Here is a 16,080-nt window from a genome sequence, read left to right as displayed (position 1 = left end):
TACGGTTAAGCCCCTCCCCTAGTGCCGTGGTCCCGATCCAATTCCCAGGCCTTCCCCGATGGCTGTTTCAGACTCCAACAAGCAAAGAGAAACTGTTGGGGAGCCTGATCTCTAGGAATGAAGGAGAAATTTGATTCCGTTCTTATTCAATGGCAAACTTTCAGGATTCGCGCTTTCTGAAACCATGTGCGAAATGAAACACAGCCATCCGTCGAAAAATTCGCACTTCTCCCTTCAAAGATGGTGGTCGTGATTTTATTGTTTATTAAATCTGTGCACCGCTCCTCCACCCGCACATCTCAGGGCGGTTCACAACATTAAAAACACGGCACAAAAACACAAAATGCAGGATCAAAGCAAGAACAAAAAAACAACAAGTCAGTAAATAAAGATGCGGAACATGCTGGCAACATCCGCTAACTGCTACTTGGCCCAGGCTGAACAGAGCTGCTCCAGTAGGGTTGCAGTTTCCTCCAAGAGATCTCTGATCAATCAGGGTTCACGTCCCTGGCTGGGAGTTGTTGCTTGTGCACATGACATTATCAAAGACTCACATGTTCCTTCTAGGCCGGGGGGGGGGAATGCAGGGATGTACCTCCAAGCCCATGAGCCTAATCCAGCCTTCCAGCCCTATCCATTTGGCCTGAGACACCGTTTTGGGCAAGGAACACCCACCTGCCCTACAACTGACACCAGGTGTGGGGCAGGTGAAGGTAGGGATTGGCGAAACAAGACATTGCAGGGACGGCAAAGTCCTTTGCCAGCCCTGTGCTTGGGAAGCCTCCTCCTATGTTCGGTACGAATTGTCATGTGTGCAGTCATGTGTGCAGCATATGCCCTGACCGTTGTGCCCCTGTGTGTCTGGCGGATTTGTGTTCTCTGCATGTCGCTGTGAGGCATGTTCTCTTGCGATGCGTGTATATAGGCCTTTCCTAAATACAGGGTGCGTGCAAAGGACTTTCTGATCCTTACTTCGCTTTTCACATACTAATTCTTCGCCCTGCCAAGAGTGCAGTGAGCTGCCGTTGTGACCCCCCACTTACTTGGGATTAACCCCTGCTGAACTCAGCAGGATTTGCTTCTGAATAGGCACTGTTAGCGTTGCAGCCTTAGATCGCCGCCAAAGAAGAAGAAGAAGAAGAAGAAGAAATCAAGATTTTTAAAATTTATAGCAGATGCCATTTTTTTTTTTATTTCTGCCTTGGGCAGAAAAATTCCTTTGGTCCGCCCTGTCAATTCTTCCAAATGTATGCTAATTTAAAATAACTATATAAGTCATTTATATGGGTCACCTGATACTTCGGGCAGCTCACATCGTAAAACAATAAAACACGAAACCATAAAGCAACAAACTGCAGCATAAAAAATAGGCAGCAGCGAGCGAGAAGTGAGCAACAGAACCAGTTTTACAGCCAGACTATAAATACACAACATGTAAACAGTGGTTCAAAGAGAAGTTAAAACCAAGCCGGGGATACTGTGTGTGCATTATGCATTGCTCCCTCCTGGCATCTGAGGTTGAAAACTTCGCCCAGAGGCAAGAAGCAAACATTTTAAACTTGGCCGCGAGTCTGAAGCCGTCAAGGGGGAGAAAGAAACCTCAATGTACGAAGGAAGTGCTATTGTCAAATCTGCAAAGGAGCCGTATTCAAAATACTTGCTACCCTTTACATGTGCTTTGTAAACTGAGTACATTTCTTATTTGTGAAACCCAGTGTGGGATCCTGTGCCTTTGGTCGCTTCCAAACGACCTCTTTATCGAGCATTCATCCTGATTTGTATGCACAATGTTTGCAGGCAGGTTAGACGAGGTCGGTGATTTATTGAGCATTCGTTTGTGAGCGGAGCTTAAGGTGATGTCGCGTCAAGCAGATGTTACCCCGAACTTTGCAGTGTGTTTCCTCATCGCTTTTCCTATTGTGGTAAAAAAAAACCACCCCCGGGGTGTGTGTGTAGGAAGCACTTTCATTGCACGGAAACTCCGATTCAGCTTTAATTGCCCAGCCTGAATTTGCCTGCATGTGATTGAATCCAACCCGAAAACAGCGACTGTCTGGAAGCACCCTATGTTGTGTAATGTGTTTTGGCATCCGCATGCTATGGTATCCACCTAACACTGTAGTCTGGGTTGGGGAATATGACACAATGTGTTTTTCTCTGTATGCCGAGTCCTCAGTGCGCAGATGTGGTAGTGACTTCAGAGCAAGGGTGTACAACCTTTCTGCTTTGTTTTGTTGCAATGGCCGCTATGAGCTGGGCCCAAACTAGTGGTGGTGAAGACCAGAACCAAAAGCACATATGAGCCCACTCCTTCCTCCTTTTTCTTGCTTTTTCTGGCATTCCTTTTTCTCTGTCTCTCTCTTCCTTTTACACCCTGCAGGGGAAGGACAGATCTTTCACTTGCTGACAAGGGGGCTGAGGGCCCCCCCCAAGTTTCAAGGAGGGGGGCTGGGTCCCCTCAATATTCTGCAGCAACATGTGCACACTTGTGCATGCACGACGTGCACACTTGTGCATGCATGACATGCACACGTCACACAGCATGTGTGTGTGTGTGACGCGAGCATGTCGCACGCACTGGGCGTCTCAGTCGTGGGGACAAGCTGGTTTGTCTATTTACTGGAGCCTTGCACTGAAAGCTTGCAGAAGGCCACATGGAATAAGCCCAGTGTTGGGTCTGCACACTGCTGTGATGCACCTGTTCAGGAATATGGTTGTGAGCTTTCTGTAACTGGCGGCCGGTTTGTTTCCAGGACTATTTCAAGGTGCTCATGCTAGTTTTAAAACTGTACATGACTTAGGCCCCAAGATTGGAAAGACCTCTTCATTCCCCACAGCCCCTCCCAGGTGTTATGATCAGCAGAAAGGGGGGGGGGGGCTCTTGGTAGTTTGTTTGTTTATTGAATTTATATACTGCCCTATATAAATTCAATACAGCCCTATGGGGGACCCAGGTGGCGCTGTGGGTTAAACCACAGAGCCTAGGACTTGCCGATCAAAAGGTCGGTGGTTTGAATCCCCGCGACGGGGTGAGCTCCCGTTGCTCGGTCCCTGCTCCTGCCAACCTAGCAGTTCGAAAGCACGTCAAAGTGCAAGTAGATAAATAGGTACCGCTCTGGCGGGAAGGTAAATGGCATCTCCGTGCGCTGCTCTGGTTCGCCAGAAGCGGCTTAGTCATGCTGGCCACATGACCCAGAAGCTGTACGCCTGCTCCCTCGGCCAGTAAAGCGAGATGAGCACCACAACCCCAGAGTTGGCTGCGACTGGACCTAATGGTCAGAGGTCCCTTTATACCGCCCTATACCCAGAGGTCTCAGGGCAGTTCACAGAAAGGATCACTATATATAAAATCAGAATAAGAACAATAACCCAATAATAACCTCCACAAAAAAGAGCCACATTTTAAAAGGGTAAAAGGATGTCGATCAGGTCAACCAAAGGCCTGGTTAAAAATGAATGTTTTTGACTGGCGCCTAAAGGTATGTAATGAACAGGGCTGTCTTACCTATAGGCGCTAGGGGTGTGGGGCACACACCCGGGCGCCAGGCTCTCAGGGCGCCAGGCCAAGAGTATGGGGCCCGAGAGTTGAGTCTGGGGAAGAGTCCGCCTGCCTGTCAATTGGAGCGCTGCGGCAGGCTCTTCTGCTGCGGGTGGCTCTGTGCCGTGAGTTTGGGGGCAACCGAGCCAGCGAGATGCTGAGGTGGCTGGCCAGCTCTGCTCTCCTGCGTGACTAGGACTGGGAAACCGGGTGGGGGGGTGCCCTGGTAATGAAGGCACCAGGTGAACTTCCCTGGGGAGAACATTCCACAGACAGGGAGCCACTGCAGAGAAGGCCCCTTCTTGTGTTGCCACCCTCCAGACCTCTCAGGGAGGGGACACATGAAGGAGGGCCTCAGAAGTTGATCTCAGTGTCCAGGTAGGTTCATATGGAAAGAAGTGGAAACCTCCCTTAGAGGTATGGGGTGCTGGTGGCCCAGGAGACGGCATTCTCTGTGGCAGCCCCTGACTTCTGGAATTCCCTCCTGGCCGAGGTTGCATCTGGCTTCTTCACTATCGGTGAACATTGAAGACACACCCCTTTACCCTGGCCTATGACACCTGTGATGTGTGTTTTCAGGGACCACCCTGTTCCTGCAACTGTTTTAAAATTCTGAAATTTAAATGGCTATCATCACCCCACACGCGGGATGTGCTGGTGGAGAGTGGGGTGGGAGGTTGATAATAATAATGGTCAAGGATAGATATATAAAGTGATGGAGTCAATCTCTTGGCTCTCCTCTGATGTTCTTGAGCAAAGTTAATAAACACGTCAGCTCGGCCGGTTAGAGCGTGGTGCCGATAACACCAAGGCAGTGTTAGAAACTGAGATATGAAAGCTAGGAGCTAAATGGCACCTAAACCTAGGTTATGGGCGCAACAACAGAGTGTCTAGGCACACTTTTTTATAACAAGAATACAAAGCTGAAAATGAATGAACTGCAGCTAAAACTTTTTCATATGGTCTAGTTCTTCCCCTGCTCACCCCCCTAATATTCTTAAGAGAGTCTCTTCTGCAGTCTTGAGAGAGTAGCTGGAAGTGGGGAGGCAGAAAAAAGTCCTCCTTTCCTTACACTCTGTAGTTTTAATCTGAAATCTTAGGCACAGTACTGCCCCCAGAGCTCAGAAACTGCTCGCGCTAATGAGATTCCCTGTCGCAAAATGCGCCTAAAACAACGGGAGTTTTGAACGCTGCACCAAGGTCGTGGGTTCAATTCCTGCATTGCAGGGGGTTGGAGTAGATGGGGTCCCTTCCAACTCTACAACTCTATGATTCTAAAGTAGAGGGCGATTCTTTAAACAAGGTGCAAAAGATCCTCAGATTAGGTGCAGCAAACGTTAACGCTTAAGAATAAAATACTTAAAAGTGTGCTGCCGGCCTTGGTTCAGGATCCTCGGGGCAAGACTGCTGGGTAGCTGTACTCACCCTTTTCCATATTGACTTGAGATCAGTGGTTTGTTTGAACTAGAGTCAGAAATACTTGTTGGCAAGGCAAAGACGGGCCTTACTGGCTGCCAATCGCAGGGGCTGTTGTTGCACAACCTTATTCCTTTCTGCACCTGTACGGGAAAGCCAGAGGCTCACACTACAAGCAGCCACCAGGGGTGGACTTTGGGGTCTCAAATTTCAGGGGTGCCCTGGGTGATGCCAAATTTTGCTGCCCCCCACCTTCCATTCTACATCATAGTTGTGGCATCCCCAGTGGTGCCCCTGATGCTCTGTGCCCAGTGCGGCCAAACTGGTCGTGCTCCCCTAAATCTGCCTCTGCAGCCATTGTCAGGTACCCGATCAGAATTGGGATCCTGGCATGGGGTGGTGTAACATTTTACCCACAAACACACACACACTGTGGTCCCAAATCTGGATTGTGGGGCTCACATTTGCTGCAATTAGAGTCTCCCCACACATGTCATTGCAGGCATGGCGGTCCCTGTGTGGATTTGGGGACACTGGGTGGGGGGGGGGGTCCCAGTCTGGGTTCCAGGCCCTGTACTGATTATTTTGAAAAGAAAAAGCTTGCACTTAGGCTCAAAAATGACGGACATCATGCTTAATTTGGTAGCTCGCTAAGCCCCAGTTTGAGATAACGAAGTTTCCAGTTTGGGCTGGGACCCGAAATTCCCAGATGTGGTCAAGTCACAGGTTATTTTTGACACTCTCCGTAAGTCAGAATGTCTGTTTCACAGAGCTGGGGAGCTATTTGGAAAATAAGCACAGGAATGCTCCCAGGAACCGATAGGCTGAGTGTCCAAAGGCATTTTTGTTTGCTTGTTTGTTTTAAACATACATGCACCTCCCTAAATAAATTTGATTTAAGGGTGGTTTGCCATCAGGGCAGTTTACAGTTTGTAAAGAAGGGCTTAGCCCAGTAGAGAGCACACACTTCGAATGCAAAAGGCTCTGGGTTCAATCCCTCCAGGCAGGACTGAGAAAAGCAAATGATTGCCTGACACCCTGGAGAAGGCAGAGGAAGTGGAGTGAAGAGCACAATGTGGGCTGACTGGGGTGGGCTGTAACAAAGAGACAGAGAGCATGGTTGATTTCTCTGTTCTGAGACCGAAGCCTGCTGAGCCTATGGGAGAAGCCAGAGATCTGGAAATGGGAATGTTCTGAACACTCTCCAACTAGAGTCAAGTTGTATATGTGCAAATAAACCACATATCCAAAGGACACCCCAGTCTCCTCTTTGCCCCATTTCCTAAGGGTAAAGCACACCTAGAACCCCTTCAATCTTCGTGGGGATTGGGGTGGCATGTAATAAGGCTTTTAAATGTATGGTGTGCACCACACTTGACAGTGATGTTTTGGTGTGAAAATAAAGTGTCCCGGTTTTCATTTCTGCAGTTTTGGAGAGTTAATAGAGGCAGTGTTGTCAGGCTGTCACAATTCTCCTGCACATCCCCTTAGTACAAAAAAAAGGTAAAGGACCCCTGACAGTTAAGTCCAGTCGCGAACGACTCTGCGGTTGAGTGCTCATCTTGCTTTACTGTCCGAGGGAGCCGACGTTTGTCCGCAGACAGTTTTTTTGGGTCATGTGGCCAGCATGACTAAGCCGCTTCTGGCGAAACCAGAGCAGCACACGGAAACACCATTTACCTTTCCGTCGGAGCGTTACCTATTTATCTACTTGCACTTTTTGGCATGCTTTCAAACTTCTAGGTTGGCAGGAGCTGGGACCAAAGAATGGGAGCTCACCCCATCACAGGGCTTCGAACTGCCGACCTTCCAATCGGCAAGCCCTAAGCTCTGTGGTTTAGACCACAGCGCCACCCGCGTCCCATCCCCTTAGTACACACCTGTATTATTATTATTATTCCTACTCTGGTCTCTTATTGCACTAATACAGTGGTGCCTCGCAAGACGAAAAGAATCCGTTCTGTGATTCTCTTCGTCTAGCGGTTTTTTCGTCTTGCGAAGCAAGCCCATTGACGGATTAGCGGATTAGTGCTATTAGCGGCTTATCTGCTGATCGAATCAGCTGATAAGCGGCTTAGCGGCTTAGAAAAAGGGGGGGAAAGGGAAAAAACCCAGCAAGGAACTCGCAAGACATTGTCGTCTTGCGAAGCAAGCCCATAGGAAATTCGTTTTGCGAAGCACCTCCAAAACGGAAAACTCTTTCGACTAGCGAGTTTTCCTTCTTGCGAGGCATTCGTCTTGCGGGGCACCACTGTACAGCAATTTTGCAATTCTGACTTTTCAGCTTTACAGCCTAGGCATCTGAGATGTGATGATTCCAGGGTACCATCGACAGTTGGGCTACACAAACTCTAGGGGGAACAGCTCCCTATTCTGTTCCTAATCTAGGTACTAGCTTTTCCTAGGATAGGGAAGGCAAAGGGTGAGGACGGCCCTCTGTTCAAAACTTTCACTGCAGTTCTTATCTGACGCTGCTGCACTACGGATTAATTATGGGTGCTTTTAAAAAGAGTCAACAAAACAATTGCCCTCACTCGAGTTCTAAAAATCTGGTGGTGGCAAGCTAAGGTCAAGGTTTCAGAGCAGATGTGGGGAAACCTCTGGACTGCTAAGCGTTGTTGAACTACAACTCCCATCATCCCCAGTAAGCATGACCAGGGGATGATGGGAGTTGTAGTCCAACAACGTCTGGAGGGTGAAAGGCTTGGTGTCAAGTTTGAGAGGCTTGGTGTCAAGCTATTGGCTGTTTAGGGCCCGTACAGGTCCGTATGGCAGGAGACACCTGGGGCAGGAGGGTTGATATCAACACATTCATGCAACAGATGCCCGTCTCCCAATTTCATGATCCACAAACACTTCATCTGCCCAGCCACATGCATCTTCTGCCTGCCTGTCTGCTCCCTTACTGATCTATCTACTACAATTTTATCCATTCCTATTGCTCACCTGCTTGGGTCTGCTTCCTGCTTTTCCCTCCCTCCCGCTTTGCCTGAATATTTAGCTGGGGACCAGGATGGGATGAATGGGGGTAGCAACTGAGGACCACCATCACCTAGAGAGCCTGGAGGGAGAGAGTCAAATGAGGTTTTAGTGCTAGGAATATCGGGGGCTTTGGCTGACACGAAGGACTGACAAAGGCAATAATTGGGTGCTTTTACGGCCCATGGAAAGGGACCCTGCTGGAGGTATGGGATCAGGTGGTGCTGGGTAGCCAGAACAAAAGGCTGGGCAGCCAGACCCTGTTGATACACCCTGGGTCTGCATCTGCAGCCGCTGCTTTCAAGGACACAGCAAGCGGCTCTTGACATGTTGAGAACAGCAGGTCCCTGCGGTGGAGGAGATCTCTGGCTGTGCAGTGTGCATGGATAGAGACACATTGCTCTCTCTCTCTCTCTCTCTCTGTGGCCTCTTTGAGCTCCCCACCACTAATAAACCTGGCATGCGGTAGCCATGCATAAAAATGGGGGCAGGGTAGGAAATCAGAGGGAAAGACACACAATTCTCAGACCCTACATGTGTCCCTATTTTCCAGGGACGTCCCTGAGTTAGAGAAGCTGTCCCGGTTTCTGATTTAATCCCAGAATGTCCAGCTTTTCATTATGACGTCCCTATTTCCATTGGAGGAATGTTGGAGGGTATGGGGTTATCTGACCCCTGAGCCGTCTGAAGGCAATCCTGTATAGGGAAGTTTTTTTAAAAGAATGTTTAATGTTTTATTATGTTTTTATATATGTTGATAGCTGCCCAGAGTGGCTGGGGCTACCCAATATGATGTCGAAGGGCTATAAATAGTAAAATTATCATTATGTAATGGGATGTCTCTATTTTCATCGGAGAAATGTTGGGGGGGGGGATATGCAGTTTATAATTCAAATCCAGGGCTTTTTATTCAGCCGGAACTCACCAGAACTTAGTTCTGGCACCTCCTTGGTGGGCGCCATTGTCATTATGAGAGAACAAGGGAGGTGTTCAGGGTGAAGTTCCGGCACTTCACTTTCTAGAAAAATAGCACTGCCCAAGACTACATACAGTCTTTTTTAGTTCAGATATTTTATTGCCAGAGACCAAGTACAGTGGTACCTCGGGTTAAGTACTTAATTCATTCCGGAGGTCTGTTCTTAACCTGAAACTGTTCTTAACCTGAAGCACCACTTTAGCTAATGGGGCCTCCTGCTGCTGCCGCGCCGCCGGAGCACGATTTCTGTTCTCATCCTGAAGCAAAGTTCTTAACCCGAGGTAATATTTCTGGGTAAGCGGAGTCTGTAACCTGAAGCGTATGTAACCTGAAGCGTATGTAACCCGAGGTACCACTGTATACTCTTTATTTCTTTCCCCCTCTCTTGAGCACCAGGACAGAAAGGAAATCAGTCTCATTCAGCCCTAAAGACTTTCTCTCTCTTAGGCAATGACTATTTTGTGTGCGTCCAATTGATGCACGACCAGTTACACTGTTTTCAATGCCAGAAGGGGCCGGGGCAGGGTGGAACAGGGCAGAATGAGTGTGCAATGGGCTTACACGTGACCGCTCACCCTGTGAAAATGGGGAGTTTCCTTTATATTCGTAAGCCTCTCTCTCTCTCTGTGTGTGTTTGTGTTTGAGAAGGAATGAATTCATTATTATTAAATTTACACCCCACCTTTTTTCCCCTCAAGGAGCTCGCGGTGGCAAATATGGTTCTCTCCCCTCTCCATTTCACCTACACGACCACCCTGTGAGGTTGGTTAGGCTTGGTGGCTGAGTGAGGATTCGAACTCTGGTCTCCTAGGACTTAGTCCAACACTCAAAATGCTACGCCACAATGGCGTTCTGAGTGAGATGGTTTGCAGCAGCTCAGGGAGAACCTGAGGCACTCATCCTCTGCAGCTCAGCGAGCTTGGAGCATAGAAAAACAAGCAGCATCTCAAGCTTTTACAGTACAGTGGTACCTTGGGTTAAGAACTTAATTCGTTCTGGAGGTCCGTTCTTAACCTGAAACTGTTCTTAACCTGAAGCACCACTTTAGCTAATGGGGCCTCCTGCTGCTGCTGCGCCGCCGGAGCACGATTTCTGTTCTCATCCTGAGGAAAAGTTCTTAACCTGAGGTAATATTCCTGGCTTAGCGGAGTCTGTAACCTGAAGCGTATGTAACCCAAGGTACCACTGTATTCTAGTAACAAACCCCTATACTTCTGCTCCTGACAGCTTTGCATTCCAGGGATGAGGAGCCAGTCTCAACCTGAGGGCCGCCTTCCCTTTCACACAAGTTTGTGGAGGCCACATAACCCTGGTGGGTGGAGCCAGAGGCAGGAGTGGGTGGAGCAATGAATTTGGCCTTTGTTCAGTAGGCTAGTTTCTACAGACATGCCTCTGTAACCTCCACCCAGACAACTGAGAGGCATGATCAGAGTTAAAGGGCACATTCTAGCTAGGCAAGAACCATCAAGAGGGGTCTGAGGCTTCCCACCCCTGGGATATTCCATGAACAGTGCAAAACAGGCTTAAAAGGTGTGTGTGTGTGTGTGTTTAGTTAATAGCCATACAGTGGTACCTCAGGTTACATATGCTTCAGGTTACATACGCTTCAGGTTACAGACTCTGCTAACCCAGAAATAGTGCTTCAGGTTAAGAACTTTGCTTCAGGATGAGAACAGAAATTGTGCTCTGGCGGCGCGGCTGCAGCAGGAGGCCCCATTAGGTAAAGTGGTGCTTCAGGTTAAGAACAGTTTCAGGTTAACGGACCTCTGGAACGAATTAAGTACTTAACCCGAGGCACCACTGTATAACCAATTTGCCCTACATAAGGACAGGGAACAGTCTCGAGGGTGATTCTTTTAATGCAGCCAATGTTGTCAAGTGGGTTTTATTGCTGGACTTGAATTTGGTAATCTTGGGTTCAAATCCCTCTTCTCTGGGGAAACAGCTCTCATTCCTCCCCATTCCCTTCTCTGTAAAAGGACGTAACAGAGACCTTATTATGACACTTTCCATTTGCATCCTGTCTTTCTTCTGAGGCATTTGACACAGCATACATGGCGTTTCTTGCCCGTTTTGTCCTCACCTGTGACGTAGGTTAGAATGAGGGCCGGGAACCGGCCCAATGCCACCCTGTGAGCAAACTCTAGGGCTGGCCAGGAATTTCAACCTGGGTCACCACAGGTCCTAGATCCGCCCTCTAACCGCTATACCACACTGGCTCTCGGTCGATCGGGGATGGCGGGGACTGGTTGTTGGCATTAGTCCAGGGGTCAGCAAACTTTTCAGCAGGGGGCTGGTCCACTGTCCCTCAGACCTTGTGGAGGGCCGGACTATATTTTGAAGGGGAAAAAATGAACGAATTCCTATGCCCCACAAATAACCCAGAGATTCATTTTAAATACAAGCACACATTCTACTCCTGTAAAAACACCAGGCAGGCCCCACAAATAACCCAGAGATGCAGTTTAAATAAAATGGCACATTCTACTCAAGTAAAAACACGCTGATTCCTGGACTGTCCATGGGCTGGATTTAGAAGGTGATTGGGCCGGACCTGGCCCCCGGGCCTTAGTTTGCCTACCCATGCATTAGTCTGTCTTGAGAGACAATGGAGTTTGCCTGCAGGGGTGAAGTCAAACTGCTGTGTTAGTAGCACCAAAGTGACCTCCCTGGGGGAGCAAGGCTGGGCAGTATGTATGAGGGTCATAGGCTGCCCGGACAACAGGACCCTCTTCTCGGCCTCACTGATGTGGTCCAAAGGAAAGCAGAGCTATACGTTTGGCACCAACTTGGCTGCAGGAGGTGCTGGAGTGAGGTGTACGAGGTGCCATCCAACCGTCTTGGGGACACCACTCTGGATTTGTTTAGGGTTTACTCCTTAGCCTTTTCTTCTCCTGAAGATGTCCCACAAGGCAGTGGAGGTTTAGGATCAGAATTTCCTTTTCCTAGATGGGCTACCTTCCCAGGTGGACTAGTCCCCTCTGCCCATCGCTTCCCCCCACAGTACATGCAGAAAACACCTTCTTCTTTTGTATAGATATAATTATTACTTTTTCTATTTTACAATTTCAAATAAACATCTTACGTACTTTAAAATATCCAGTGGCTTCCCTTTTTCTCTTTCCATGGTTCATTTTGCATATCTTACATCCCTGCATGTTTTACAATAACCATTCCAATCGGTTTTCCCAAAAAACATGTTTAGGGGTACTCTCATTTTCCTACTCATATTGAAATACTGCCCCTCAATGAGGCCAAACTTAGATTCACAAAATGTTTAGGGGTATGCGTACCCCCTGCCCCCCCCCCCGCCCAGAAAAAAGCACTGATTATATCCATCAAATATTTTTTACTCTGTTTGCTTTATCTTAAAGCTGCCAGTGTTTTCAGCTGTACACAGTTGTTTTCCGTATACTCAATAAACGTTTTCCATCTTCTTTAAACCTATTCTTCTTTCCCTCTTATTCTATATGTTCCATCTGCCAGTTGCGCATATTCTGTCAACTTAAATTGCCAAACCTCTTTTAGTTGGGACCTCGCTCACTTTCCGTTTTGGGGCTAACAGAACACCTTTTCAGGTAGCTGGGGATTTCTGGAACCTAGGAAAATGCCTTATTTTTATTTTTTAAAATTTTTGCTATTAAAGATTTCTTAGTTTACAAAAAATGCGTGCATTGTCTCTTTTTTCAAGTTGCATTTTCTACAGATCAGTTTCATTTGTTGTGAGTCATTAGCATTACAGTGTTCAGTTAGGAAGAAAATAGGGGGAAAGGGGGGGAATGGTAAGTGGGGTGGGGTCAGGTGGCAATGCGTCTATTCTTCTACTTCGTGTATGTGTGGGGTTTTGTGTCAGCGTCACTTGTGTGGGTTCTCTTACTATTGTTGTATTTTCTTGTTGTATTTTCTTGGTGGTGAGAGAGGTTGGGGGTGTCCTAGAGTGTGGTTGTTTGTCTTTGATTGGCTGTAGTGAGATTTGTTTTCATGTGTGTGTGTGTTTGGATCAGGTTATTGGATCAGCAGATTATTGTTGTTGTCTTGTTGGACTATGTATGTGATAAAGGGGAACCATACCGGGGTGAAGGCGTCTTCTTGTATTTGTCCCCATGTCAGTTTCAGATTATTGGTTGGTTTTTCTAATAAGGCTGCTTCCCATACTATTTGATACCAATGGTCCATGCTTACTCCTGACAGGTCTCTCCAGTGTCTGGCTATGATGCTTCTGGCTGGGTTATGAGCTCTTTGTGATATGAGTGGGCATTATTATCTTGGAAAATGCCTTCTAGACCATTGGACTCACTCTTGGTCTCTTCCGCTCACTCCACCGAAGCCTGGTACAAAAAGCTGTGTGTTAAAGGTGTTGAACGTGGCCGCGTATACACCATACATTTAAAGCACATAGCATCCCCCAAAGAATACAGGAAACTATAGTTCACCACTGCAGACCTACAGTTCCAGGCACACTCAACAAACTACAGTTACCAGGATTATGATGTGATTTAAATGTATGGTGCATATGCAGACTTAGTAGGCGAATTCCTGAATTCTAGGCCCTGTAACTGCGTCCCCCTTTAACCTTTGTATTCAGCACCTGTGGACTAATGGTTTCTCTCTCACTCTTGTCTTTCAGGTTTATCTGGGGCAGGGCGTGTGCCCTGCAGCTCGTGTCCCTCCAGGTGGGGGGCATCCATCCAGCAGCCCCACTTCCCTTCTCCCTACCCCTCTGGCCTTCAGCTCCATTCCATGGGGGTGGATGGCATGTATGAGAAGAGCAGAATGCTGAACATACAGAACAGCACGTGGGGCAGCCGCCAAGAGTGGTACCAAGACAGTTTGGTGACAGGACCACCCAACCCTGGTATGAAGGGATGGGGGATGAATTTGATTCAGTTTGCGTTTACTTGCTTAATTTGCAGTTTCTAAAAGGATACCTCATCATCATCATCATCATCATCATTATTTATTGAATTTATATACCGCCCTATACCTGGAGGTCTCAGGGTGGTTCACAGAATAAAATCAAGGTATAAAACCACAAAATTACATAATAAAAACAAAAACAACCCAATAGCTCCCCCCCAAAAAAAACACATTTTAGAAGGGCATAAGTTGTAAAATTGGATCCACCAAAGGCCTGGTTAAAAAGGAACGTTTTTGCCTGGTGCCTAAAGGTGTATAATGAAGGCGCCAGGCGAGCTTCCCTGGAGAGAGCATTCCATAGACGGGGAGCTACTGCAGAGAAGGTCCCGTTCTCGTGTTGCCACCCTCCGGACCTCTCAAGGAGGAGGCACACGAAGGAGGGCCTCAGAAGATGATCTCAGGGTCCAGGTAGGTTCATATGGGGAGAGGCGGTCCTTGAGGTATTGCGGTCCTGAGCCGTTTAAAGCTTTATAGGTCAAAACCAGCACTTTAAACTGGGCCCGGAAACTAACCGGTAGCCAGCGCAGTCAGACCAGGATCAGTGTAATATGCTCAAACTGTCTTGCTCTGGTGAGCAACCTGGCCGCTGAATTCTGGACTAGCTGAAGTTTCCAAACCGTCTTCAGAGGCAGCCCTACGTATAACGCATTGCAGTAATCTAACCTTGAGGTTACCAGAGCATAGACAACAGTAGTTAGGCTATCCCTGTCCAGATAGGGGCGTAGCTGGGCCTACATGAACAGAAACAAGGCCAGTGCTTTCTTTACCCTAAAAAAGTACCGGTACTCACCAGCAAGCAGGCAGAGGGGCCAGCATGTGGGGAAGGGGCATGGCCTGAGGCCAAGGCTGGGCGGTGAGGGTGGATTAGCTGATTGATGCTCCCTCGTCCACCCACCCACCCACCTACTGGGGTGCTGCCGCGCAGGTAAACACGCCTCTGCCGCCCAGGAAGGAGGCAGCAGGGCTCCAGGAACCTGTCAAAGCATCACGTCTCTTTCTCTAAGGTCAGCAAAGGCTTCCCAGGCTTGGGGAAGGAGGCATGAAGCTCTGACAGGCCCAAGAACCCTCCCGCCTCCCCCTTCCCAAAAAGGTGACGGTTCTGCGTACTGTTGCATACTGCCAGGAAAAAAGCCCATCCTTTGATCTTTGCAGTTCTCTGAGCTGTGCAGTTCTCCAGCCGTGCAATGTGTACATAATTGCATATACTAGGGTAACGTGCACTAAAAAATATACCAAAAGGGCAGGGTGTCATTAGGGAAATTGCTTTGTGAAGATGATGATGGTGATGATGATTTATTTCTTCTACCCTGCCCATCTGACTGGGTTACCCCAGCCACTCTAGGCATTATAAAAACTAGGCATTATAAAAGCAAGACATCAAACATCAAAAGATGTGTATGTTATGCAGAATTGCATATAAACCTGTATGTTTGGAGAAATTAGTGCTAAAATGCTGATAAATTTGTGTGTGTGTGTGTGTGTGTGTGTGTGTGTGTGTGTGTGTGTGTAAACTGAACTGAAGGTTGGAAAAATGAGAAACTGAGATTGACAGATTTGCCTGCCTCTTTCTGTCCGTATAGATCGAGGTATTAACGTTTATTTATGTGCCTGCTCTTCCCAGGACCTCAAGGTGGTGCAAATGGTTCTTCCCTCCTAATTTTATCCTCACGACAACCTTTGAAGGGAGGCTATGCTGGGAGAGAGCGAGCAGCCCAAGGTTACTTACTGAGCTTCACAAACACACACAAAGATTGCCCTTTCCCACAGTCTGGAGAGTATGAGCTAGGCTTCCCGAGGGGCTAGATCAGGCGTGGAGAATCCGTGACCCTCCAGATCTTGCTGGACTACAACTCCCATCATCCTCAATTATTGACCAGGTTTGCTGGATCTGATGGGAGTTGGAGCCCAAGAACTTCAGGAGGGGGCACAGGAAAGTTCCCCTATCTCTGGGCTAGCTAAATCTCGTTGTGCTTACATCTATGCCATACATTTAAAGCATATCCCGCTCCCCAAGAATCCTGAGAACTGTAGTTTACCCCCCAGGGGGCTAAGGGTCCAGGATGCTTACCAAACTACAGTTCCCAGGATTGTTTTTCTTTGGGGGGGGGAACCATATGCTTTATATGTAAGCGATAAGAAAAGCAGATTTGGGAGAGGCAGATGTAGAATAGAGAAGTGGCATGGTGTTCATGCTTGTGTTCTCATCCCTTTCTCCAGTTTAAGCTGTGTCTCCTTTGTGGCTTTCGCTCCTTTC

At 48.0% G+C, this 16,080-nt stretch overlaps 1 protein-coding gene across 10 annotated transcripts in view; it reads left to right on the top strand.

Annotated features, from left to right (window-relative positions):
* The window catches only part of LOC308571155 (paired box protein Pax-6-like), a gene marked incomplete at its 3' end in the record, with an annotated part of 56,904 nt that overhangs the window by 20,457 nt on the left and 20,367 nt on the right, over window positions 1–16,080 (top strand). For all 10 annotated transcript variants that reach the window (XM_081166616.1, XM_081166618.1, XM_081166620.1 and 7 more), the window contains exon 3: window positions 13,537–13,764. In XM_081166616.1, the coding sequence (XP_081022742.1) occupies window positions 13,650–13,764 (115 nt within the window). In that variant the 5' untranslated portion in view covers window positions 13,537–13,649. The remainder of the gene's footprint in view (window positions 1–13,536; window positions 13,765–16,080) is intronic.

The sequence above is a fragment of the Podarcis bocagei genome (assembly GCF_964188305.1).
Source record: "Podarcis bocagei genome assembly, chromosome: 13".
Taxonomy (NCBI): domain Eukaryota; kingdom Metazoa; phylum Chordata; class Lepidosauria; order Squamata; family Lacertidae; genus Podarcis; species Podarcis bocagei.
This window is presented reverse-complemented; position numbering and strand designations above follow the sequence as displayed.